This window comes from Hemiscyllium ocellatum, chromosome 20 (assembly GCF_020745735.1).
Source record: "Hemiscyllium ocellatum isolate sHemOce1 chromosome 20, sHemOce1.pat.X.cur, whole genome shotgun sequence".
Classification (NCBI taxonomy): Eukaryota; Metazoa; Chordata; class Chondrichthyes; order Orectolobiformes; family Hemiscylliidae; genus Hemiscyllium; species Hemiscyllium ocellatum.
The window spans coordinates 1,988,318-2,016,096 of NC_083420.1; the positions used below are offsets into that span (position 1 = coordinate 1,988,318).

The 27,779-nt window shown below is 43.2% G+C and overlaps 1 protein-coding gene across 2 annotated transcripts in view; it reads left to right on the forward strand.

Moving 5' to 3' along the window:
- The first annotated feature begins 349 nt into the window (after window positions 1-349).
- The window catches only part of smg1 (SMG1 nonsense mediated mRNA decay associated PI3K related kinase), a 169,194-nt gene continuing 141,764 nt past the window's right edge, over window positions 350-27,779 (forward strand). For both annotated transcript variants that reach the window (XM_060840420.1, XM_060840421.1), the window contains exon 1: window positions 350-661. In XM_060840420.1, coding sequence (XP_060696403.1) covers window positions 597-661 — 65 coding nt within the window. In that variant the 5' untranslated portion in view covers window positions 350-596. The remainder of the gene's footprint in view (window positions 662-27,779) is intronic.

Here is a 27,779-nt window from a genome sequence, read left to right on the forward strand (position 1 = left end):
CACTGCTCACCCCCTCCTTCCATGACGTACCCTCCCCCCTCCGCTCCCCCCAATACCCCTTCCAGCATCAGCCCCTCCCCCATCATATTCCCCCTTCCCCAGCCCCGCCCCCAATAGCCCCGCCCCCACATTCTCCCACTGGCCCCTCCCCATTAATCCCTCCCCCACATCGCCCCATTAGCCCCGCCCAACCATCCCCACTGGCCCCGCCCCGTCGGCCCCACCCCCCCCCCACTCGACCCAACCCCAATTGCCCCTCCCCCGCTATAGCCTCAGGTTCACACCTCAGGTCGGCGGCGTCACTTCCGGCGGGCGGTTTTTCCCTCTCTCCTGACCCCTCCCCCCTCCTCTTCCCCCCCCGGAACCTTGATCCAAACGGAACGGAAATCCGCGCGGCCGGAGCAGGCGGAGGCCGGGGGAGGGGGTTCGCGGTGACTCAGACAGCCCCAGCCGCCCTTGGCCGCGCAGCTCCGCAGGCCCGGGCCTAGAGAGAGAGGGAGAGAGACACCCACCCACCCGCCTACCGAGGGAGAGGGCGAGGAGGAGGAGGAGGAGCGGCTTCTTCCCCAGGCGGGGGACATGTTGTGGCGAAGGGAATGAGCCACAGAGCCCTGAGCGCTCGGGTGAACAAGCGGCAGCGCTGGAATGACTGGGACCCGAGGTGAGGGAGGGGGCGGCCTAGTGCGCTTTCCGATGCCCCCCCACCCCCCCATAACACCCCCCACCCCTCCATAACACCCCCCCACCCCATCTCTCTTTCTCCCCGCAATCCGCTCCTCTCTCTATCAGCTTCCCCCCCCCGTCTCTGTCTCCCCCCATGTCCCCTGTCTACCCCCCCATAAGCTTCATCCAATACTCCTCCCTCCCTCCCTCCCTCCCTCCCTCCCTCACTCCCTCCCTCCGAAATACACACTCCCTCACTCCTCCCTCCCCTTTACGTTTCCCTCCCTCATCCTCATTTCCCCCGCATCGTTTTTCCGCCCCCTCCCCAATCTCTCCGTCCCGGCCCCTCTCTCCCTCCTCCTTTACCGCCCGGCAGCGCCGTTCTCCCACCCCACCCCCCCCCCGCCCTTTCTCGGCCTGCTTCCCCACGTGAGTCCCAGGATGCAGCCAGGGCCTAGTCCCTGTCAAATACAATAATCCCAGCGGCTGGTCAGGGTGGGTGGGGGGTGGTGGGGGGGAGGAGGGGGGTGGGTGGGATCGTACCAACGGCAATAAAATGAAGCATCTGCACCCAGGGGACCAGTCAAAATCAAAATAGTTAAAATAATTGACAGCTCTTGTCCATCGACATTCTAGTCAACGAAGGGGTTGAGAGAGGGAAGATTGGTTTCGTTTTAATGAGTTTGATCATTTCTTCGCTTAATATGAGGCATACCAATACTTTTTTCTACATGTCACCCAATACTTGCATTACCTCGATTTTGTTTTATAGCTTTAAGTTTTGGTGTTTCAGTTTGTTCAGTTTCTCCATGATATCATCTTGTGCTCAATGAAGTTTGTTGTATGTACTTACCTGAAAACTGAATATTATAGTTGATATTTAATTCGAGTTTAATCTTTGTAAAGCTAGCTGTTTTGTCAGTTTGGTTTTGCATGGTATAGGTACTGAAGCAGTTTTCTGTTCCAGAATTTATGGGGATTTCCAGGCAATGCATGTCCTAAGTTGTTTGCACATCATAAAGTGGAAAGTCCTGGCACATTTGGATTTTTACAAAATCAAAATATTACTGATGCTGGAAATAGTAAATATGTTTGGCAGCATCTATCAATATAAACCATTAATGTTTTGACTTTCAGCACAACCGATGAGCAGAGGGATCTTGGTGTCCATGTACACAGATCTCTGAAAGTTGCCACCCAGGTAAATAGTGCTGTGAGGAAGGCATATGGTGTACTGGGCTTTATTGGTAGAGGAATTGAGTTCCGGAGTCCTGAGGTCATGTTGCAACTGTATAAGACTCTGGTGCGGCCTCATCTGGAGTATTGTGTGCAGTTTTGGTCGCCATACTATAGGAAGGATGTGGAGGCATTGGAATGAGTGCAGAGGAGGTTTACCAGGATGTTGCCTGGAATGGTAGGAAAATCTTATGAGGAAAGGCTGAGGCACTTGGGGCTGTTCTCATTGGAGAAGAGAAGGTTTAGGGGAGATTTGATAGAGGTGTATAAGATGATTAGGGGTTTAGATAGGGTCGACACTGAGAACCTTTTACCGCTAATGGAGTCAGGTGTTACTAGGGGGCACAGCTTTAAATTAAGGGGTGGTAGGTATAGGACAGATGTTAGGGGTAGATTCTTTACTCAGCGGGTTGTGAGTTCATGGAATGCCCTGCCAGTAGCAGTGGTGAACTCTCCTTCTTTATGGTCATTTAAGTGGGCATTGGATAGGCATTTGGAAGTTATTGGGCTAGTATAGGTTAGGTAGGATTCGGTCGGCGCAACATCGAGGGCCGAAGGGCCTGTACTGCGCTGTATCTTTCTATGTTCTATGGGAAAAGTTTAAAATATAACCTGTTTTTAAGCAAGTATAGGAGAAAGGAAAATAAGTGTGTGACAAGATTGAACAGGAGAAAATAAATGGAAAACTGAAATGATATTTGGGTTATAAACATTTTTAAGATTTAAAAAGGACCTAAAGAATATTTTGATGTGGGGATGGTGTGTGTATGAAATGACTTGTCAGGGGAAGTGGTGGAGGCTGGTACAATTACACGTTTAAAGGGCATCTGGATGGGTATATGAATAGAAAGGGTTTAGAGGGATATGGGCCAAATAGGACTCAATTAATTTAGGAAATCTGATCAGCATGTATGAGTTGGACTGAAGGGTTGGTTTCCTCTATGACACTAAATCCTGCACAAGCTTCCACCTACATTTTAACAGGCTACAGTTGGAATGTTGAGATGTGAAAGCTGTTTTGTGCAAGAGACAGTATTTGATTAAACTATAACTTTTGATAAATGTCCTATTATGAAGATATTATGTCAGCTAAGTTGTCATATTTTGATTTTCATTACTGTGACCTTTTGCTGTTCTTGGCAGTCTTATCCTGAGCATGGGTTTTCAGAAACGCAATGTTATTAAATTCCAAACCTGCTCTCTTCTAATTTTAGGGATTTTTAATTAAAAGATAACTTCCACTTGATAAGTACAAATTTGTCTATTTCTGTTGGATGTGAAAGCAGTTTCTTGCCTGAATGCTTTGTGTGCTGATAGGCTTGTACTAAACAAACCAGTCATCACTGTACTTCCTTCGAGAGTTAGTGCCATAAAATGCACATGCTCCTAATTCTACAGGCTGGGTCAAAACTATTTTAATTATTATTTTTCTTTCAGTAATTGCCCATTAATGACCATTTTGGTAGCTTGAAACAAGTTGTTGTAATATAATGCACTTCCTTTATATTGTTACCTTTTGGGAAGATTACAGAAGTTGATTGTGGTGCTTATGTGTGAAGCTAAAAATATGTGGAAGAGGTTGCAGTGAGACATCTGAGGAGTAAATTACTGCATAGTTAACAGGAATATCGAAGCTCAGCATTTGACTGTATAATTATTTCCCTCTTTTCTTCACTCATGGGGTGCAGAGGTCCCTGGTTGGCCCAGCTATTTTGCCCATTCCTAGTTGCCTGTGAGAAGATGGTAGTGGATCACTAAAAGTCATTGCTGTTTGAGTTCCAGGATTTTAACTCAACAACACAAACAATGGCAACATATTTCCAAATCAGGATGGTGACTTGGAGAGAGGCTTGCAGGTAGTGATGTCCCCACGTATCTGCTGCCCTTATTTAGATGGTAGTGTTGTCTGTTTTGGAAGGAGCTGTCTAAGAAGCCTTTGTGATTAACTGTAGTGCATCTTGTAGATTTTGCACATGCCACTACTGAGTGTTCATGATGGAGGAAGTGGATCTTTGTGGATGTGATGCCAAGTTAGTGGGCTGATTTGTCTTCGATGATAAATTCCTGAGTGTTATTGGAGCTGCACCCGTTCAGGCAAGTGGCGAATACTCATTCTAACTCAGGAGTATGATGGAGTTTTGCCTTGTAGATGTTGAACAGACTTTGGGGAGTCAGGAGATATTATGTGTCGCAGTATTTCGAGCTTCTGATCTGCTTCTGTGTTTATGTGGCTAGTCCAGTACACTTCCTGGTCAGTGGTAACCTCCAGAATGGTGATGGTGATTCCACTAAACGTTAGGAGGAGATGGTTAGATTCTCTTTTTGGAGGTGGTTATTATTTGGCACTTGTGTGGCGTGTATGTCACTTGACACTATGCAGTAATCAAGCTTGAATATTGATCAGATCTTGTTGTATTTGGACCTGAACTGTTTTAATATCTTAGGAATTTTGAGTATCCCTAACTCTAATGTTATGATGGCGGGAAAGTCATTGAAGCAGCCTTGGGCCATACTCTTAAGCGTTCCTGCACATATACCCTGGAGCCGAGATGACTCACTTCCAACAATCACAATGAGATTCCTGTATGCCAGGTATGACTTCAACCATAGGAAAGATGTTCCAGATTCCCATTGATTGCAGTTTTGTTAGGGCTCCTTGATGCCAGACTTGTTCAAATGCAGCCTTGATGTCAAGGGCTGTTATATTCTCAGGTCTCTTGTCCATGTTTAAAACAAGGCTGTAATGGAGTCAGGAGCTGAATTGCTCTGGTGGAACCCAAGTGAAGCATTCGTGCGCAGGCTATTGCTTCGATGGTGCTGCTTGATGTCCCTGTGATGATGATACCTTCCATCACTTTACTGATAGAGAATAGACTGGGGCAGTAATTTTGTTTTATTTATTCATGGGATATAGTGTCACTGGCTAATTTAGCATTTATTGCCCATTCTCTAATTGGGTCTGGAGTCACATGTAGGCCAGACCAGGTAAGGATGGCAGATTTCCTTCCCTAAAAGATATTAGCTTTAATGTCATGTACTCACATGAGTACAGTGAAAGGTTCACAAGGTGTCATTTACAGCACCATCTTAGTTACAACGGTATCCAGGTATAGATACTTGAATAAATGCTTAGGAAAAAAATTCGAAAAATAAAGAAAAATGTCAGGCGTTGCAGACCTAGAAAAGTACAACATAGTATAACTAGAAAAAAAAAGTTCGGGATACTGTCTTTCATGATAATAGTAAAAAAGAATTTAAGACAATGTCTACATCATTTCACAGCCCTGGGCTCAGGGATGAGACTGGTATCCATGATACTGGGGACCAATGGAGGAGGCTACGATGGACCATCCACTGGGCACTTCTGGCTGAAGTGTCTCTTTTGCACGGGAGTCCACAATTATTAATAGGGATATTTATGAAACCTCCAGCATTGAGTCCTCTTAATTATCCTCTACCATTCACAGCTGGATGCAGCAGGCCTGCAGGACTTCAACCTGATTCATTGGTTATGGGATCACTTAACCTTGTCTGCTGGTTGCTTATGCTATTCAGTACAAGTCCTGTTTTGTATCCTCCAGATTGACACCTTAGTTTTAGAGATGCTTGGTGCTGCTCCTGACATGCTTTCCTGCACTCTTCATTGAACCAAGGTTGATCCTTGGTTTGGTGGTAATGGTAGGCCCGGGGGAATTGTTACGCCATGAGGACGCAGAATGTATTGGAATAAAGTTCTGCTAATGGCCCACTGAGCCTTGAAGATGCCTAGTCATGAGTTGGTTGATCTGTTCACAGTCTAATACATTTAGCACGGTGATAGCCTCTGTCGTGATGTGTGGCAATATGCATACTGTGAAGATGGGGCTTTGTTTCCACAACAACCCTTTAATTGTCTACTCTGACAATGTCTTTCAAGTTGGTCTCCTGTGTCTTGTAACTCTGCCTTTACTCTTGGCCCCTCCATAAGATGTAGGAGCAGAAATTAGGCCATTTGGCCCATTGAGTTTGCTCCAACATTCAATCATTTCTGGTTAGTTTCTCAATCCCACTCTCCTGCAACCCCTGATCCCATTAACAATCAGGAATCTGTCTTAAATGTACTTAGTGACCTGACCTCCACAACTTTCTGTGGCAATGAATTCCAGAGATTCACCACTGTTTGGCTGAAGATGTTTCTCCTCTTCTTCATTCTAAAGAGTCTTCCCTGCACTCTAAGGCTGAGCCATCAGGTCCTAGTCTCTCCTAATGGAAACAGCTTCCCAATGTCCACTGTACCCAGGACTTCCAGTACTCTAAGTTTCAATGAGACTGTCCCTCACCCTTCTAAACTCCATTGAGATCGACCCAGAGTCCTCAAATGTGTCTCATGTGTTAAGCGTTTCATTCCTGGGATCATTGTTGTGAACTTCCTTGGGACTCCATCCAGAGCCAGTACGTCCTTCACTCGTTCACTTATTCACATGCTTGTATCTCCTTGCCTGCCTCTGACTCTTTGATTCCAACTCCCTCACCTGAAGTGATTCTGTGGATGAACTATTAGCCGTCCAGTGGCTGACTGCAGTTCATTGCTCTGCATTTTTCGGTTACCTCTTTTCACTCCCCACTTCTAGGATCCTGAGGGGATTTGAGTGGGTGGGTGTCGAAAGATGTCTCCCCGTTTTAGGATGCACTTGAGAACGCAAATAAGACTACTCATAGGAAACGGAGGTGAGAACTTTGTTTAAGGATTGTTAGTGTGTACAGTTCTGAGGGCAGTGTTGCCTGGCACACTGAACATAGCATTTGAGAGAGACTCTTGATTGGAAGAGGGGTCAGAGTGTGCAGGGTAGACAAACCTGAGGCAAGGGGAGCAATGGCCTAGTTGTCTTATTGCTGGACTGTTAACCCAGAGACCCAGATAATGTTCTGGGGACCTGGGTTCGAATTCTGCCACGACAGATGGTGCAATTTGAATTCAATTAAAACAACAATAAAATCTGCAAGTAAGAGTCTAATGATGACCATTATAACCATAGTTGATCATTGGAAAAACCCATCTGGTTCACTAATGTCCTTTAGGGAAGGAAACTGCCTTCCTTACCTGGTGTAGCCTACATGTGATTCCAGACTGTCAGTAATGAGGGTAGACGCTTATCTGCACAGTGGGCAATTAGGGATGGGCAATAAATGCTGCCTAGAAGTGATGATTGCAGATGCTGGAGATCAGAGACAGGTGTGTGGTGCTGGAAAAGCACAGCAGGTCAGGCAGCATCTGAGGAGTAGGAGAATTGATGTTTTGGGCATAGGTCCTTCATCAGGAAAGATCACTCAATGCTGCCTAGCCAGCGATGTCCTCATCCCGTGAATGAATGAATTTTTAAAAAATCAAATTGTCAAGTGGCAAAACTAACTTGAGAGGCTGAGTGGCCTATTCCTGCCCTTAGTTTGTATGTTTGTGTATCAAACCACTCTTGGGTGCTGACAGCATTTGAGATCAGTGTGCGAGTAAATAAATGCACTTCTCTCCATGTTTGCCTCCATATTACCCACTCAGTCCTAAGCAAACTCCTGACCATGTGTGATCTTGTGGATGATTACGTTAACAGTGTGGTTCCAGTGTGACTGGAACTTGGCTTGTATGTGATGACACATGGCAATTTACTGAAGTCTCACTGTCTAGTTATACATTCCACCACCTGTCCCACTCAGTCATGGTGCTTTTGTGGCCTAGATAGGGAAGGGTGCAAGACAGGTCACAATCAGCGTATCTATACAGGAGTGAGGGGACATATTGGAGCTGGGGGCGGGGGGATCAGTTTGGGACTTGGGGTGCGCAGCAAAGAAAGAGAATTACAGTGTGTTCTTGCGCCTCAGATTGAGACCCAATTTTTGCTTCCACTTTTAATTTGGCCCATAATCTAGGTTAGCACTCTGTGAGCTATTGAGGGAATGTTGGCAGTTGCCTTTTAATTTTGGAGTTAAAACGTGTGTGTGTGTGTGTGTGTGTGTGTGTGTGTGTGTGTGTGTGTATGTAAAACATCCCATAGCACTAAAGCACAGTGTTTTCCCAGTGTCCTGGCTAACTAACACCCAGAACAGATCAAATCACTTCATTCACTGGTGTTTGTTTCTTTGCTGCATGTGGTTTGGCTGCTGCATTACTAAAGTGACTATACTTTATTGACTTTGACACCCTGAGATGGTGACAAGTTCTAAAATTTCATCTTTTATATCACTACTTAGAAAATGTAAAAGTCATAACTGATAGTTTTGCAATTGATTTTTGTTGATTTTGATGTAGTCAACTGCAGCATCCTTCATTCAGTATGGTGAACTGCACACTACTTTGGTTTTTATTCACTTGTGGGATGTGGGTGGTGCTTGCTGGACAGTATTTGTAATCTGTTCCTTGTTGCCCCTTGAGAAGGTGGTGGGGGTGAGCTACCTTCTTGAAGAGCCACAGTACATGTGCTGTAGGTAGACCCACAATACCCTTAGTAGGAAATTACAGGATCTTGACCTTGGTATGTTTCCAAGTCAGGATGGGGAGTGGCTTGGAGGGAAATTGCAGACAATGAGGTTCCCATGAACCTGGCTTGTCCTTCTGGATGGCAGTGGTTATGGGTTTGGAAGGTGCTGTCTGAGGATCTTTGATGAATTTCTGCAGTGCATCTTGTACATAGTATACGCTGTTGCTACTGACAATTGGATGTAGCGCAAATCAAGCAGGCTGCTTGCATGGTGTCAAACCTGCATTGTTAGAGCTGCACCCATCCAGGCACATGGGGATTGTTCCATCACACCCTTAAATTACACCTTGTCGACGATGGACATGCTTTGAGAAGTCAGGAAGTGAGTCGCTTGCTACAGTGTTCCTGTGCTGTAACCTGCTCTTGTAGCCAGTGCATATGTGTTGAGTTCAGTTGAGTTTCTGGTCAATGGTAACCCCCCCCTCCCCCCGGGATATTAATAGTGGAGGATATTGCCATCCTATGTATTGGGGCTGAGCTTAGATTGTCTAATATTGGAGATAGTCATTACTTGACATTTTCATGGCATGCATATTACTTGTCTCCTTTCCATCTGGATCTTGTCTTGGTCTTGTTGCATTTGATTGCTTCACTATCTGAGGAGTCACAAATGGTGCTGACCATTGTCTGCAGTCATTGGCAAACATCTATACGTCTGACCTTTTCGAGAAAAGCTGATTGATGAAGCAGCTAAAGATGATTGGGCCTCGGACACTACTCTGTGGAACATCTGCAGAAAGGTCCTGGAGTTGACATGACTGACTTTCAATGACCGCGACCATCTTCCCACATACCAGGTATCTCTCCAACCAGCAGAAAGTTTTAACACCACCCCCCACCCCACCCCCGCCCCCGCCCCAGCCCCCCCAAGATTCCCATTGATTACAGTTTTGCTAGGGCTCCTTAATGACACACTTGGTTGAATGCAGCCTTGAAGGGCTGTCGCTCTCCCCTCCCTTCTGGAATTCAGCTCTTTTGTCCATGTTTGAACCAAGGCTGGAATGAGGTCAGGAGCTGAAGGGCCCTAGCAGAGCTCAGACTGGGAGTTGCTGGCAGGTGCTGCTTGATGATACCTTCCATCACTGATGATTGAGATGATTACTGATGGAACGTAATGTATTCTGAGCCTTATGTGAAGGACATATAAGAGCAATGTTCCACCTTGTCAGGTTGATGCCAGTGTAGTAGCCGTACAAGTACAGCTGGGCTAGGAGAGCAGCAAGTTCTGGAATGCAAGTCTTCATTGTTGTTTCTGGAATGTTGGTAAATTGACTGCCACTAATCTTGGTTCCCATCCCAAATTCCACATCCCTACTGCTGACTTTACTCATCTACCATTTTCTCTGTTTACATCAGACTCTTCCCAGTCATTTTTGTTTTTTTTTTAAAAAAAAAAGAACGATTTAATAGAATGTTGAATTTGCTGGCAAGGCCAGTAATTGTTGCCCATTCCAAATGGTCATTGAAAGGATTGCTTGGCTGTTTTAGGTCTCTGTTGCATTAGCAAGTTGCTGTGGGTCCTGTGTCATGTAGTAAGACTGGTAGATTTCCTTCCATAAGCATGTTGGTGAACTAGATTTTTTTAAAAATGAGAGTTGATCATAAGAGACTAGCTTTACATTCTATATACCTGTATATGATTTCTTCATTTTAGATTCCATCTTCTGTAGTGGTGGGATTAAACCCCATGCCCAGTACTTCCATGATACAGACCCTATACCTCCACCTTTTTCATTATTAATATCTGCCCCTGCCAACCGTTAGTTGTTGAAACATTTGTTCAGCCTTTGTGACCTCTAGACTCTGCAATTCTTATCTAGATACTCTTTGTCAGGGTTCTGCCTGACCCGCTGTGATCTCCAGCATTTGTTCTTTTCACTACAGATTCCAGCATCTGTAGTAATTTGCTTCTGTGATTCTTATCTTGCCCTCATTTGGCTTCTCTTTATCTGCCCTCCATAATTTATAGCTCATAGTCATTTTTCTGTCACCCATCAGGTTGCACTTCATCAGTTTAGTGCTTGCCATTCTTATGCTGGGTAATTATATTTAAACAGAATCAAGTCCACACTTTTATGTGCAAGGTTACTTCCATGTTCGCACTCCACTGATGACTAGCTTTCCATGTTTATACAGCCACTTCAGTCCCAATTAACGAATATATCCATCATTTGTTCCCTTATTCCATTAAGTCTCAGGTATAAATTCAGACCAGATTGGATGAGAACAGACTTGTGTGGGCTTATCTACTCCAATCCTCCAAATTTGAAAGATCTAACTCTTGGTTTTTCCCGCAATGCCCTTTCCTTGCTATCTCTGATCTGCTTCAAAAGTGAGGACTGCAGATGTTGGAGAGTCAGAGTTAAAAGGTGTGTTGCTGGAAACGCACAGCAGGTCAGGCAGGATCCGAGGAGCAGGAGAGTCGACGTTTCGGGCATAAGCCTTTCATTCCTGATGGAGGGCTTATGTCTGTAAAGTTGACTGTCTGTCCCTCGGATGATGCTTGAACTGCTGTGTTTTTCCAGCACCATGCTTTTCGACTCTGCTTCAGAACTGCACCTTGATAATTCATTGCTCCTTTGCCTCCATCCTTTTACGTGTAATTGTTAGCAACTGTGCTTTGTACCAAGTTACCTAACTTCACACTGTAGAATTCGTTTTTGTCTCTACACATTCCTTTCTTCAATGCCCTTCAGAAAGTCCACCTTTTTGGTCAAGTTTTCAGTTGTTCCCCCCTTTGGCAAGAATTCAGAATTTGTGTTTGTCAATTAAGGATGTTACATAAATGTGGGATATTATGCACGTGCTGAAAGTAATGAGCCTGATCTATGTAATATTATCAATGTGCCACATCCTTGGTCTCCCATTGCTGTGGTCATTATTATGGTTATGTTGGCTTTATTGTCGGAGTGTCAGGGTTGTGAGTTCCTTCACTGCTCCAAGGTGGACTCAACCCCATTATTTGAGCTTAAGGTGCTGGTTCCCAAGAAGAATTATATTGCTATCTGTGAGCTGCTCTTTGAGGGAGTAATGATGGTTAAGAAGGATGTGAATGCACCAAAACACCCAAACCTGGCAGACAAAAATGGTCCTAACTTGCATATAATGAATGTCATGCAGTTTTTGCTCCTTAACATAATCTCAATTTCACTTTGTTTGATGTATCTTCTCCTGGTACTTGACAAATAAGGTCATCCAATGTCTGCATGACTACCTTCCTCCTGAAAGTGTTCTTGCTATGTTGGCAGCCTTGTCCTGAGACTGCCAGGTAAAGGCCTGAAGGTCTAGTGAGGACCATTTTTGCAGTGAGGCTGATGGATGCACTTTGAGATGGGCTGCTCTCCTGGGTGTAGGCATAAAAGCTGGAACTGGTGCAGCTACAGAATTCCAGTTTAGAGGTGGTTATGGACAGTCTCAATAAACGTGTTTTGTTTGTTGCTTAAAAATAAAGTCAATTGAAAAATAAAGAATTGTTCTTGCTATTTTCTTGTAGTCTGATCCCAAGCTGCTATCAATTTCTTTTCCAATTCGATAAAGTGCAGCACTGGAAAAGCACAGAAGCTCAGGCTGTGAATGTCTTGATGAAGCGTTCTGCCTGAATTGTGGACTGTCTTGCTGCTCAGATGCTGCCTGACCTGCTGTGCTTTTCTCAGTGCCATGCTTTATTGACTCTGACTCTCCAGCATCTACATTCCTCACTATCTCCTAATTCCTTCTCCAATCAAGGACCATTAAATATGTTCTTCTTCTCTAGCTGGCAGCGGAGGCATGGTTCAGTTTAGATTATTAAGTATGTTTGGTCGGGGTCGATATAAGACAATTTCAATAAAATTTTATAAAAGCTGAAAGAACTGTGGATACTGTAAATCAGAAATAAAAACAAGCTACTGGAAAAGCTCAGCAGGTGAGGTAGCATCTGTGAAGAGAAATCAGAGTTGGCCTTTCGGTTCTGAGGAAAGGTCACCCAACCCGAAGCGTTAACTTTGATTTCTCTTCACAGATGCTGCCAGACCTGCTGAGCTTTACCAACAAATTCTTTTTTTTGTTCATTGAAGCTTTCTTGTTCTTTGATTTTCTATTTTTTAAAATTAAAATATTCATGCTTACACATGAGATATTAAAAAAAATAGAATATGCACAGGTGTAGTTTTGAAATTTGCTTATCATGTGTTCTACTGTGTGAATTTGTTTTACCTTTGGTATGCATTCTTGAAATTTGACAGTTCTAAAACTTGAGATATTTACTTTTAAAGAACATTTGATCATCTTTCTATTTGCTTGTAACTAGATCTATTCAGAAGCAAAACAGATTTTGATCTTTACTCACCCAGCCTTTGAGCCTTTTGTTCACCATTGCTCTTGTATTTCAATGGGATTTTAATGCTGACCATTGGATTTGTTTTCCTCCAATATGACAAATATAATAGTCACGAGCAACTCAGGTGAAAGACCACAGCCATGTTAAACAATAGTGGGCATTAATTACTTCAAGGCAGAGCAAACATCAGCACTTCTCCTTTCTAGTTCTGGTTAGTACCTGTTATTCTCATGAAATATTCTATTTTTTGGAATGGCAGAGAGTAATGCAAAATACTGATTTTTAAAAAAAGTTAAATTTGTGACAGGTGGACAATTCTGCATAGTTTGTTCCTGGAAGGAAAGATTATTTTAAAATCAACAGAAGTGGTGTTGCTGACTAATATTTCACAATTGGATGATTGTTTCATCTCCATTATTTATCCAAACTTTCTAATCGTGTCAAATAATTTTCACCTGTTCGTTGCTAAGCCACTATTATAATGAGCTGAAATTATTCAAATTCAGTTGCAGGTTTGTCACTTCAGAATCAAGATAGTTCAAGTGTTTTATGTCCACAGACCCTGCAAGTGGCTTGGTTTTTATATTTGAGGTATGCATTTGCAAATTCTTGTGAAGGTCATGGGAAGTCAATTCCAGGTTGTAGTACTGGGGATTAACCTTATTATACACTGGATGCATGGTAATGTTTGTTTAAAAATATAGCTCAGCAGTGATCTTTCCAGCACATCAGTGGTTAGTGAACTTTTTGAGAGGATATTAAGTTAAGATCAAATAACAAACTTGTGAAATTAGTTTGCAATTAAGCTGATATTACTCTGGAATTTTAGGCAAGGCTCTTCATGATCTAAGGTTATTAATAGACTGCTGGCCATGTGTGCCACAGGTATTAGAGTAAATTTAATATTAATCCTTGAATGTTTCATAAGGTTCTTCAATACAGAATGTAGTTTCCTTTACTTTTTCATGTGCAAAGTTAACTTTAGTTGAAAATATTTATCCAATTTCTTTTTCTGCAGAAAGTGCATGTTTATTGTCCATCCTTAATTATCATTGAGAAAGTGGTGATGAGCTGTCTTTTGAACCACTGCAGTTCATCTGTTGCAGGTACTGCCACAGTGCTGTTAGGTAGGGGAGTTCCTGGATTTTGACCTATTGATGGTTAAAGAATATTAATTTGGTTCCAAGTCACAATGTTATGGCTTATAGAAAAGCTTGCAGGTGGTAAGGTACCCGTGTGTCTGCTGCACCTGTTCCTCCAGCTGGTTTAGTTTAGAGGTTTGGAAGCTGTTGTTGAAGGAGATTTAAGTTGCTGAAATGCATCTTGCATAGAATGTAGGCTGCTGTTACTGTGTGTTAATGGTGTAGGGAATAATTGTTGAAGGTGGAGGCTTGGGTGCTCATTAAGAGAGCCGCTTAGACCTGGAAGCTTTCAAGCTGCTTGGAAGAAAAAAAATAAAATGCTGCAGATCATGCAAACATTGGTAGGTTTGGCAGCATGTGTGGAGAAAGAGTGAAAGTTTCTTTAGCTCTTCTGACTATTCTGAAAATGCATCATATTGGACTCACTTCATTTAAGGAAGTAATAAGAGCCCATTGGGAAAGTCAAAATGAAATCCATCAGAGTCAGCGTATGGTGTGAAGGCTAAGCCATGTTTGACTAATCTGGTAGACTTTTTTGAAGATAAAACAAGCAGTTTAGATAATGGGAATCCTATCAATGTTTACCTGGACTTGTAGATGGGATTTGATAAAGGGCCATGTGAAAGCTAAATACACAAGCTAAAGCCACAATGGATTATGGGGTAGTTTATTAGATTAGCTGACTGACAGAGAGTTGGGATAAATAGGTCTTTTATTTTTGTTTGGCAAAATGTAACTAGTGTGGTGCCACAGACCTCGGGCCCTGGCTATTTATATTTGTGATACCTCAGGTATGAAGCAGTCCTCATCCTGGACAATATCCAGACCTTGGGCTGTCAGAGTGGCAAGTAACATTTTGTGGTGCACAAATGCCAAGCAATGACCACCTCCAATAAGAGGCAATCTAACTACCACTCCCTAGACATCTAGTGGGGATTTAACCCCAATATCAGCATCCTGGGAGTAATCATTAACCAGAAACTCTAACTGGATTTGCCAGATTAGATACAACGGCTACAAGATCAGGTCTGAGGCTAGGAGCATTGCAGCAAGTAACTCACCACCTGACTCCTCAAAGCCTGTTCACAATCTATAACACACGAGTCAGGAGTGAAATGGAATACTCCCCATTTGACTGGATTAGTGTGGTTCTAACAACACAAACTTGACACCATCCAGAACAAAGCCAACTTGATTGGCACCCCATCCACACCCTTTACTGCCAGTGCTCAGCAGCAGTTTGTATCTCTGCAAGATGCACTGCAGAGATTTGCCAAATATCCTTAGACAGTACCTTGCAAACCCATGACCACTTTCATCTAGAAGGACAATGAGGCAGATAGCATCACCAAATGCAAGTTCCTCCCCAAACCATTCTTTCACTGTCACTGGGTCAAAATCCTAGAATTCCTTCCCAACAGCATTGTGTCTACCTATGGCTTGTGAACTGCAGTGGTTCAGGGAGGCAGCTCTCCACCACCTTCTCCAGGTGCAACTAGGCATGGGCAATAAATGCTAACCCAGCTAGCAACACCCATGTCTAACGAGTGAATAGAAAATGTTAGTGACTTGGGTGTGAGGATGGAAGATGCTATAGCCAAATTTGTACAGCATTTTGGTCTAACCCGTCCATGCCGACCAGATATCCCAACCCAATCTAGTTCCACCTGCCAGCACCCAGCCCATATCCCTCCAAATCCTTCCTATTCATATACCCATCCAAATGCCTCTCAAATGTTGCAATTGTACCAGCCTCCACCACTTCCTCTGGCAGCTCATTCCATACCCGTGCCACCCTCTGTGTGAAAAGTTGGCTTCTTGGGTCTCTTTTACATCTTTTCCCCTCTCACCCTAAACCTATGCCCTCTAATTCTGGACTCCCTGACCCCAGGGAAAAGACTTTGTCTATTTATCCTATCCTTGCCCCTCATAATTTTGTAAACCTCTATAAGGTCACCCCTCAGCCTCTGACGCTCCAGGGAAAACAGCCCCAGCCTGTTCAGCCTTTCTCTACCGCTCAAATCCTCCAACCCTGGCAACATCCTTGTAAATCTTTTCTTGAACCCTTTCAAGTTTCACAACATCTTTCCAATAGGAAGGAGACCAGAATTGCACGCAATATTCCAACAGTGGGCTAACCAATGTCCTGTACAACCGCAACATGACCTCCCAACTCCTGTACTGAAAATGTGTTGCTGGTTAAAGCACAGCAGGCTAGGCAGCATCCAAGGAAAAGGAAATTCGACGTTTCGGGCCAGAGCCCTTCATCAGGATTCCTGATGAAGGGCTCTGGCCCGAAACGTCGAATTTCCTATTCCTTGGATGCTGCCTGACCTGCTGTGCTTTAACCAGCAACGCATTTTCAGCTCTGATCTCCAGCATCTGCAGACCTCACTTTTTACTCCCAACTCCTGTACTCAATACTCTGACCAATAAAGGAAAGCATACCAAATGCCGCCTTCACTATCCTATCTACCTGTGACTCCACTTTCAAGGAGCTATGAACCTGCACTCCAAGGTCTCTTTGTTCAGCAACACTCCCTAGGATCTTACCATTAAGTGTATAACTCCTGCTAAGATTTGCATTCCCAAAATGCAGCACCTCGTATTTATCTGAATTAAACTCCATCTTCCACTTCTCAGCCCATTGGCCCATTTGGTAACCCTTTTCGCTGTCCACTACAACTCCAATTTTGGTGTCATCTGCAAACTTACTAACTGTACCTCTTATGCTCGCATCCAAATCATTTATGTAAATGACAAAAAGTAGAGGACCCAGCACCAATCCAAATGGCACTCCACTGGTCTCAGGCCTCCAGTCTGGAAAACAACCCTCCACCACCACCCTCTGTCTTCTACCTTTGAGCCAGTTCTGTATCCATATGGCTAGTTCTCACCTATATTCCATGAGGTCTAACCTTGCTAATCAATCTCCCATGGGGAACCTGGTCGAACGCCTTACTGAAGTCCACATAGATCACATCTATCATTCTGCCCTCATCAATCCTCTTTGTTACTTCTTCAAAAAAGTGGGCGGCACGGTGGTTAGCACTGCTGCCTCACAGCGCCTGAGACCTGGGTTCAATTCCCGACTCAGGCGACTGACTGTGTGGAGTTTGCACATTCTCCCTGTGTCTGCGTGGGTTTCCTCCCACAATCCAAAGATGTGCAGGTCAGGTGAATTGGCCATGCTAAATTGCCCGTAGTGTTAGGTAAGGGGTAAAAGTAGGGGCATGGGTGGGTTGCGCTTTGGCGGGTTGGTGTGGACTTGTTGGGCCGAAGGGCCTGTTTCCACACTGTAAGTAATCTAATCTAATCTAATCTAATCAAAACTCAATCAAGTTTGTGAGACATGATTTCCCACACACAAAGCCATGTTGACTATTCCTAATCAGTCCTTGCCTTTCCAAATACATGTACATCCTGTCTCTCAAGATTCCCTCCAACAACTTGCCCACCACCGAGGTCAGACGTGTCTGTAGTTCCCTGGCTTGTCTTTACCGCCCTTAAACAGTGGCACCACGTTTGCCAACCTCCGGTCTTCCGGCATCTCACCTGTGACTATCGATGATACAAATATCTCAGCAAGAGGTCCAGCAATCACTTCTCTGGGGGCTTCCCACAGTGTTGTTGGGTACACCTGGTCAGGTCCTGGGGATTTATCCACCTGAAGAAGGGCTTCTGCCCAAAACGTCGATTCTCCTCCTTGGATACTGCCTGACCTGATGACCTTTTCCAGCAACACATGTTTCAGCATTTATCCACCTTTATCCTTTTCAAGACATCCAGCACTTCCTCCTCTGTAATCTGGACATTTTGCAAGATGTCACCATCTATTCCATGCTACAAAAAAACGTGGGATCGTTACTTGCAATGAAGAAATAAGAAATGTACAACTGGCTATGTATAGTGTAGGTGAATGGGCCAAAATGTGGCAGATGAAGTTCAATATGGATAAGTGTGGGTGTCCTTTTTATCCTTTTCTAAAAGAGAAGCTGATTACATTTAGGGCTGGATGTGGGCAGTAGGTGAGGGTGAGTTTGTTGGAGTAGAAGTCACCATAACCTGTTCACATTTTGCTGGTTTTAACTTTTGGAATGGAGCACGCAATTATTTAGATCAAATTCAGTTAACTAAGATTATCAATTTGGAATTTGGTTTTATCGTGGAGCCTGATAATTTTAACATTTGAATGGATTCTTAAAAACATATTCTGGTTCAAAATGCTGAGCTTATTTAGCATAGATTTTTCTTCTATTGTAATAGATCTCTTTGAAGATTGTATAATTACAAATTGATTTTGGCTTATGTTGGGAAACTTCCATTTTAAGGGAACAACAACAAAGCACTACTGACTCTCCTAAGAAATTTCAATTGCCCAGGAATGTTTTTTTTAACATTGTCGTGGAATGCTCTGAATGGATGTTATCTAGAATGTATGAACATAGAATGAATCCATCTCCATGGCAACTATTAGACTTGTCATGTTTTTGAAAACAAGAAGTTGAACATTAAGAATGCAAGCATATTAATAATGTGACATTAAGACAAGACAAAAAATGTTATCTTTATGCATTTCTTTAAGTAGCAAAATTGAGTTGCGAAATAAGTGGTTACTTCATTACCGCTGGAGATTACTGGATTCTTGTTAGTGTACTGTACTGGCAGTAACCAGTCACACGTGTCAGTGAACATGAATGGTAAAGTTAACAATCCTGATGATTAAGTGATTTTAACAAAGTTGAATATGACTTGTTGTACATGGAGAGCGTATGGGTTTTGAACAAATAATGTTTCTGACAGCTGGTAGTTGTTTTTATCATCAATTGGTTGAGTGTTGCTGGCTAGGCCACCTTTTTATTGCCTACCCCCAGTTGTTGAGAAGATGATGACCTGCTGCCTTGGACTACTGCAATCCGTTTGCTTGTATCTTAATCAATTTGGAAGCTAGACATCTACAGTTTTGTAATTTGAAAAATAGTGGAATGAAAATTGAAGGGTAGAAGAATTTGACTGGTGTGTTTTTTAAATTTTAAATATTTTTGGCAGTCTTGTGGTGAAATGGTAGTGATCCTACCTTTCAGCCAGAATGACTGTTCAAGTCCTACCTGTGCTGTGGGTGTCATAACATAAGTTATTTTTTTATTTTGAGCATCACATTTTTCCCTTAAGGAAGCTTTTAGCAAAGGATTTAAGATGCATCAAGTCTAGCAAAATGACCACCTGTAGTTGTTTGCCAAGTTTATGAGCACATTTTTGCAGAGTTTTTACTTTTATTTGAGCTCAAAGTATATTTTTTAAAACCAAAAATGTGATTATTGAGGCTTACCTAAGAACCTTCCACTGTATTGATAGTTTTGAACAACACAAGACGTGTTGGGGAGCAGTTGCAACTTTGCTATAGTAAACAGTACCTTAGTGAGTGACCTGACTTGGCCTTCAATTGATGACTTCAGGGACCATCAGTTATAGAGTCATAAAGATGTACATCTCTTGAACAGACCCTTTGGTCCAACTTATCCATGCCGACCAGATAGCCAACCTAATCTGGTCCCATTTGCCAGCACTTGGCCCATATCCTTCCAAACCCTTCCTATTCATATACCCATCCAAATGTGTTTTAAATGTTGTAATTGTACCAGCCTCCACCACACCCTCTGGCAACTCATTCCATACACACACCACCCTCTGTATGAAAAAGCTGCCCCTTAGGTCTCTCTCAAATCTTTTCCCCCCTCACCCTAAAGCTACGCCCTCCAGTTCTGGACTCCCCCCACCCCAGGGAAATGACCTTGTCTACTTATCCTATCCATTCACCCTCATGATTTTATAAACCTTTACAAGGTTGTCCCTTAGCATTCAACACACCAGGGAAAATAGCCTCAGAGGCTGGCACGATGGCTCAGTGGTTAGCCCTGCTGCCTCAGCACCAGGCACCCCGATTCGATTCCAGCCTTGGGCTACTGTCTGTGTGGAGTTTGCACATTCTCCCCATTTCTGCGTGGATTCCCTCCGGGTGCTCTGGTTTCCTCCCACAGTCCCAAGATATGCAGGTCAGGTGAATTAGCCATGTTAAATTGCCCATCGTGTTAGGTGTATTAGCCTGGGTCTGGGTGGGTTACTCTTCGGAGAGTCGGTGCGGACTTGTTGGGCCGAAGGGCCTGTTTCCACACTGTAGGGAATCTAATCTAATCTAATCTATTCAGACTTTCCCTGTAGCTCAAATCCTTCAATCCTGGGAACATCCTTGAAAGGGTTCAGGAAAGATTTACAAGTTTCACAACATCCTTCCAGTAGGAGGGAGACCAGAATTGCGCACACTATTCCAAAAGTGGCCTAACCAATGTCCTGCATAGCTGCAACATGACCTCCCAACTCCTGTACTCAATACTTTGACCAATAAAGGAAAGCATGCCAAATGTTGTCTTCACTATCCTATCTACATGCAACTTCACTTTCAAGGATCTATGAGCCTGCACTCCAAGGTCTCTTTGTTCAGCAACACTCCCCAGGACCTTACCTTTAAGTGTATAAGTCCTGCTCTCGGTTGGGTAGCTCTCAGTGCGCTGCTGTCCTTTGTCCAATCCTAAACAGTGCCAGTTATTAATATTAGAGTGTAAAAGTTGAAGTCTCTTGTGATGATCCACTTAAAGGGAATTGGACAGCCTCAGTTCTTGCTCCTATTGACAATTAGATTTAGAAGTTCTCCCTGCACTCATGCCTGTAGAATGTTGCATTTGCTGCTTTCCAAATGTGATCTTTGATATGAAAACCATGGAAAATTTTAGGATTTCTTTAAACCCCAGTTTGGAAGGAAATAAACTGTTTTGGTTGCAAAATAGTTGTAAACGAAGGAGTCCATTGAAAATAATTGGGTTAAAAACTGATTTCAAACGTATTTATCTTGGCTAGTGCATTTAAAGGTTATGATTTTGGTAATGCAATTCTACTGATGTCCAATTTAAGGGAGTTGAGGAAAGGAAGTATTCAAAAGCAAGATTGTGCTAGCTTAGTGGTTGTGTTACTAGAATAATAATCTTAACAAATCTCACCATGGCACTTTGAGAATTTGAGTTTAGTTTTAGAAATCTGGCAGTAGCAAATGATTCCATGAAACTCTGATAAATGGAAAAATGTCATAAATTGACTTATTAATTTCTTATCCACCCACACTATACTAAATATTGAATTTTTGATCTGTGTTGGATTAGAACATAGAACATTACAGCACAGTATAGGCCCTTCGGCCCTCGATGTTGCGCCGCCCTGTCATACTAATCTGAAGCCCATCCCACCTACACTATTCCATGTACGTCCGTATGCTTGTCCAATGACGACTTAAATATACTTAAAGTTGGCGAGTCTACTACCGTTGCAGGCAAAGCATTCCATACCCTTTCTACTCTGAGTAGAGAAACTACCTCTGACATCTGTCCTATATCTATCACCCCTCAATTTAAAGCTGTGCCCCCTCATGCTCGCTGTCACCATACTTGGAAAAAGGCTCTCCCTGTCCACCCTATCTAACCCTCTGATTATCTTGTATGTCTCTATTAAGTCACCTCTCGACCTTCTTCTCTCCAACGAAAACAGCCTCAAGTCCCTCAGCCTTTCCTCGTAAGACCTTCCCTCCATACCAGGCAACATCTTAGTAAATCTTCTCTGCACCCTTTCCAAAGCTTCCACATCCTCCTCATAAAGTAGTGACCAGAACTGTACACAATACTCCCAAGTGTGACCGCACCAGAATTTTGTACAACTGCAGCATAACCTCACGGTTCCGGAACTCAATCCCTCTATTAATAAAAGCTAAAACACTGTATGACTTCTTAACAATCCTGTCAACCTCGGTGGCAACTGTTAAGGATCTGTGTACATGGACACCGAGATCTCTCTGCTCATCTGCACTCCCTAGAATCTTACCATTAGCCCAGTACTTTGCATTCTGGTTACTCCTTCCAAAGTGAATCACCTCACACTTATCCGCATTAAACTCCATTTGCCACCCCTCAGCCCAGCTCTGCAGCTTATCTATGTCTTTCTGTAACCTACAAACATCCTTCGTCACTATCTACAACTCCACCGACCTTAGTGTCATGTGCAAGTTTACTAACCCACCCTTCTACACCCTCATCCAGGTCGTTTATAAAAATGACGAACAGCAGTGGACCCAACACTGACCCTTGTGGTACACCACTGGTAACTGGACTCCAGGATGAACGTTTCCCATCAACCACCTCCCTTCTTTCAGCGAGACAATTACTGATCCAAACTGCTATATCTCCCACAATCCCATGCCACCGCATTTTGTGCAATAGCTTACTGTGGGGAACCTTAGCGAATGCCTTGCTGAAATCCATATACACCACATCAACCGATTTACTTTCTTCTACCTGTTTGGTTACCTTCTCAAAGAACTCAATAAGGTTTGTGAGGTACGACCTACCCTTCACAAAACTGTGCTGACTATCCCTAATCAAATTATTCTTTTCTAGATGATTATAAATCCTATCTCTTATAACCTTTTCCAGCACTTTCGTAAGGCTCACTGGTCTATAATTACCAGGGTTGTCTATACTCCCCTTCTTGAGCAGGGGAACCACATTTGCTATCCTCCAGTCTACTGGCACTATTCCTGTAGACAATGACGATTTAAAGATCAATGCCAAAGACTTGGCAATCTCCTCCCTGGCTTCCCAGAAGATCCTAGGATGAATCCCATCCGGCCCAGGGGATTTATTTATTTTCACATTCTGCAGGATTTCTAATACCTCTTCCTTGTGAACCTCAATCCCATCTAGTCTAATAGTCTGTATCTCAGTATTCTCCTCGACAACATTGTCGTTTTCTAGAGTGAATATTGTCGAAATATTCATTTAGTGCTTCCACTATCTCCTCTGACTCCACACACAAATTCCCACTACTATCCTTGATTTGCCGTAATCTTACACTTGTCATTCTTTTATTCCTTAAGTATCTATAAAAAGCCTTCGGGTTTACCCTGATCCTATCTGCCAACACCTCCTCGTGTCTCCTCCTGGCTCTTCTGAGCTCTCTTTAGTTCTCTCCTGGCTACGTTGTAATCCTCAGGTGTCTTAACTGAGCCATCACATCTCATCCTAACATAAGCTGCCTTCTTCCTCTTGACCAGAGATTCCATTTCCTTCGTAAACCATGGCTCCCCTGCTTCCTCCCTGTCTGACAGGTATATACATATCTAGGACACACGAGCTTTTCCTTGAATAAGCTCCACATTTCTAATGTGCCCATTCCCTGGAGTTTCCTTCCCCATCCTATGCTTCCAAAATCTTGCCTAATTGCATCGTAATTGCTTCTCCCCCAACTGTAACTCTTGCCCAGTGGTATACACCTATCCCTTTCTATCACTAAAGTAAACATAACAGAATTGTGATAGCTATCACCAAAGTGCTAACCTACTTCCAAGTCTAACACCTGGCCGGGCTCATTACCCAGTACCAAATCTAATGTGGCTTCGTCCCTTGTTGGCCTGTCTACATACTGTGTCAGGAAGCCCTCCTGCACACGCTGGACAAAAACTGACCCATCTATAGTACTCGTACTATGGTGTTCCTAGTCAATATTTGGAAAGTTGAAGTCCCCTATGACAACTGCCCTGACTCTCTCACTCCTATTGAGAATCATCTTTGCTATCCTTTCCTCTACATCTCTGAGACTATTCAGAGACCTATAGAAAACTCCCAAGAGGGTGATGTCTCCTTTTCCTGTTTCTAATCTCAGTTGACGAGTTCCCAAACATCCTTTCTGCAAGTGTAATACCATCCTTGACCAACAATGCCACACTGCCCCCTCTTTTGCCATCTTCTCTGTTCTTACTGAAACATCTAAATCTTGGAACCTGCAACAACCATTCCTTTCCCTCCTCTATCCAGGATTGCTCATTCTAAACTGATATTTTATTTTAGAATGTTACAGATGTCGTGCATGCAAGTTCCATGTAGTTTGTTCACTAAAATAATTGTGACCAACCCCTTCATTCAGAACATGCTCAAGTCTATACCTTTTTTTGACATTAGCTGAGATGTTTTCTGATCGGGAAAGTTTTTGTGTTAGCTGGTACTTTTGAAAGTTGATTTTTGATCCAGAAGAAATGACAGTGAACTCAATTTGCTAGATATCTTCTGACATTTTGAATGTCTTTGTATTGTCCAGGCTTTTGTTTTACATAGGACACCTGGCAAAGAAATGAGCTATTCAGCCTTACCAGTCTGTACTAGAGTTGATGTACCATTTGAATTTCCATCTTTCCTCCCTCAAATTTGTCGTCATAATCTGCTGTTACTTTCTCCCCTGCGCTTGACTTGCTTTCCCTTATTTAATTTGCTCCCTATTATGGCAAGTTCTACATTCTCTTCATTCTTTGAATAAACATGTTTATTTTCCCTTTTCCATTTCTTGGTGGTGATCCTATGTTGATGACCTCGAGTACTGCTCTGGCCCATGAGAGGAAACATTCTTTCTCTGATCTCTCAGGATCCCTTATAATTTACAGTTCTCCATTAGGTCACCCAATTGGATATTTTCTCAAAAGAAATGTCACCTTGCTTGTCAGACCTTGATATGTAAACCACTGCATTCTGGTAGTATTGTTGTAATTCTGCCTTCTCTTAACTAAATGTACAGTCTTTGATTTATCTGTGACTTCATATGCTAATTATTTGTCCATCTGTAAGTTTATAAATGTCGGTGTGTGGTTTGGAGAGGAACTTGCTGATGGTGTGATCCCATGTCCTTACAGCTTCTGCCCATCTTGGTGGGATTGGTCATGGATATGTTGCTGCACTGTATCTTGTAGGTGATGTACACAGTGGGGCAGCACAGTGGCTCAGTGGTTATCACTGCTGCCTCACAGCGCCAGGGTCCCAGGTTCGACTCCAGCCTCTGGGTGCTCCAGTTTCCTCCCTCAATCCAAATATGTGCAGGTCAGGTGAATTGGCTATGCCAAATTGCCCATAGTGTTCGATGCATTTGTTAGAGGGAAGTGGGTCTGGGTGGGTTACTCTTCGGAGGGTCAGTGTGGACTGGTTGGGCTGAAGGGCGTGTTTCCATACTGCAGAGAATCTAATCAAAACTGCAACTCTGCATCTGTGCCGGAGTGAATGAATTGTTGATATTGTGATGATCTCCCAATTAAGCAGGCTGTTTTATCCTGGGTGGTGTTCAGCTTTGTGTTATTGGAACTGTGCCCAGCCAGGCACTTAGAGAGCATTCGATTGCACTTCTGATTTGGACCTTACGTGGACCTGGGTGAGCAGGTTTTCAGGAGTCAGGAGGTGATGTATTTACTGCAGGACTCCTCTCCTCTGACCTGTTTCTGTAGCTGCAGTACTGATATGGTTGGTGCTGTTCAGTTACTGGTAAACAGTAACCCCCAGGATTTTGATACTGAAGGATTCAGCAAAATAACCTCATTTTACATCAAGATGTAAGGGGGGGCAGGAAGTCCCTTTTGTTGGAGATGGTCATTGCTTAGCATTCGTCTACACATTTATTACTTCATAAATGTCAGAGTCTCGCTGCACTTGGGCACAGATCACTTCAATTTCTGAAGTCCTGTATAGTACTCAACATTGCGCAGTCATCAGTGAAAATCCCCACTTCTGACCTTGAGAGAGGGAAGGACATTGATGAAATAGTTGAGCCTAGCACATTATCCTGAAGAACTTCTGCAGAGCTGTGCTGGAGCTGAAATGACTGACTTCCAATCACAACCATTATCTTTTGTGCTAAGTTATACTCCAATCAATAATGAATTTCCCCCTGATTACCATTGACTGTAGGGCTCCTTGATGCTGTACTTGGTCAAGTGCAGACTGATATTAAGGACAGTTGTTCTTTGCTCAACTTTAGAGTTCAACACTTTTATCCACGTTTGGATTAGAACTGTAGTCAGGAGTTGAGTAGTCTTGGTGGAACCCATACTGAGTGTGAATGAGCAGCTTAATGTTGGATAAGTGCCATTTGATAACACTATCAATGTCACCTTCAATCATTTTTTGTTGATGTTGAGAGTAGACTGAAGTTGCAATTGTCCTGAGTGGAACTTTTCTATTTGCCTGCAGGCATACTCGGCCAATTTTCCATATTTTTGGTGGATGCCAGTGTTGTAACTGTATCAGAACAACTTGGCTATTCTGGAGAATGTCTTCAGTACTCTTGCTGGAATTTTGTCAGGGCTCATAGTTTTTACAATAGCTATTACCGTCAGGTGCTTTTTGATATCACGTGGAGTGAGTCATATCGGCTGAAGATTGGTATCGATGATGTTGGGACCTTGAGCTTGCCAAAATGGACCATCCACTTTTCTTTTGCGCTGCAGGGCTAAGCTCCTGTTCTTGAGACTGGGAATATTTGTGGAGCATTGTTTAATCGTTCACCACCATTCATGAATAAACATAGCAGTACTGCCGAACTTAGATTGGATCCATTGGATGTCAGATTGCTTCACTGTGTCTAATAAATGCTAGTTAAGTTGCCAGTGATGTCCAACATGGGCAGCTGAGGAGTTAATGGAGGCTGGTCTAATGTTGTGGACTCTTGGGGAACTCCCTCTCAGCTAGGATGCCACCACCTCTAGTGGGTCTGTTCTGCCGGTGGGGTAAGACAGCAGGGATGGTATCTGGGACATTGTCAGGAAAATATAATTTCAAGAGAATGACTGTCAGCCTCCCAATTACATGCCCCTCCCACCCCCCGCAAAAATTAGTAAGGAAGACTTGACAGAGTCAACAGGACTGGGTTTACTGTTGTCACTTCTGATGCTTTGGTCAATTTTCTATGCTATTTCTTGAGTTTTGTCAACACCTTGGAATTCAAAGTGTGTCCTTTTGCAATTCAGTCTTGATTATTCAGTGTATTCTGAACCTTGCCCCCTCACAGTTTGCTTAAATACCCATTTGGTTGTAGATAATAATGTTTCATTTTCTGAATGAGGTTACTCAGCTTACAGGTGTTCTAGTTGCTGTATTAAAAGACTGCTTTTGGGTTTAGTCCCGTGAGGATTTGTGTACTAACCATACCACCCTTTTGGTCCATATTGCTCAAGGGAAGGCAGTAGTTGGGTTGAAGCTTGATGGGAAGTTTGCAGGAAATGCACACTATTCCATCAGTACTCTGAGCTCACTGTTGCAAGAAAGGAGTTTCACTTAGCTAATGTATTTGGAAAGCTTGTCAGATGCATTTGTATTTTTGAATTCTTTCTTAAGAAACAGCCATGATTAATTGTTCCATTCATTTGCAATACCATGTAAAATAATCTGGCTTACCAAGGGAAGAGAAATCTGAGCTTCATTCTGAAACCAGGCAGTTGACCTTTCATGTGGGCACTTTTTACATTTTTGTAACTTTCTTTTATGCTTTTTCCTTTCCCATGCATATATACATGAGGTTTTTTGCAACAAGATGATTGAACATATAGAGTACCTTCTGGAATTGGGGGTGGAGGTGGAGGTAGCTGAGTAAAAGGAAACGGTGAATAGGGAACCAAAATAGGTGCTGCCCACACATTAGTGGGCCTGTGCAAGTACAGGTCTGTTGCTTATGGTGATATGACTGAGAATGATGAAGCTGGGTGTGTTGAGAGCTGACCAGGTTGCCCAATGCAGCATTCCTCAGGTGGGTTGGGTGAATGTGATGCATGGCAAGTCCATCATAAAGTAGTGGGGTGCCAAAATTGGTTGTTGAATTCAGTCTGATTTGTAATCTTAGCAATCCATTGTTGCTGAGTTACCAGATTGCTTATCTGATGTCTGGTACAGGATGCACAGAAATTTTCTCCAATTAAGTATTCAGAGCATTGGAGCTATTGTTTTCAATCGCTGCCAAATTCCATTCCCGAACTGCCAACACTATCCTTCTGACTTACTATCTGAC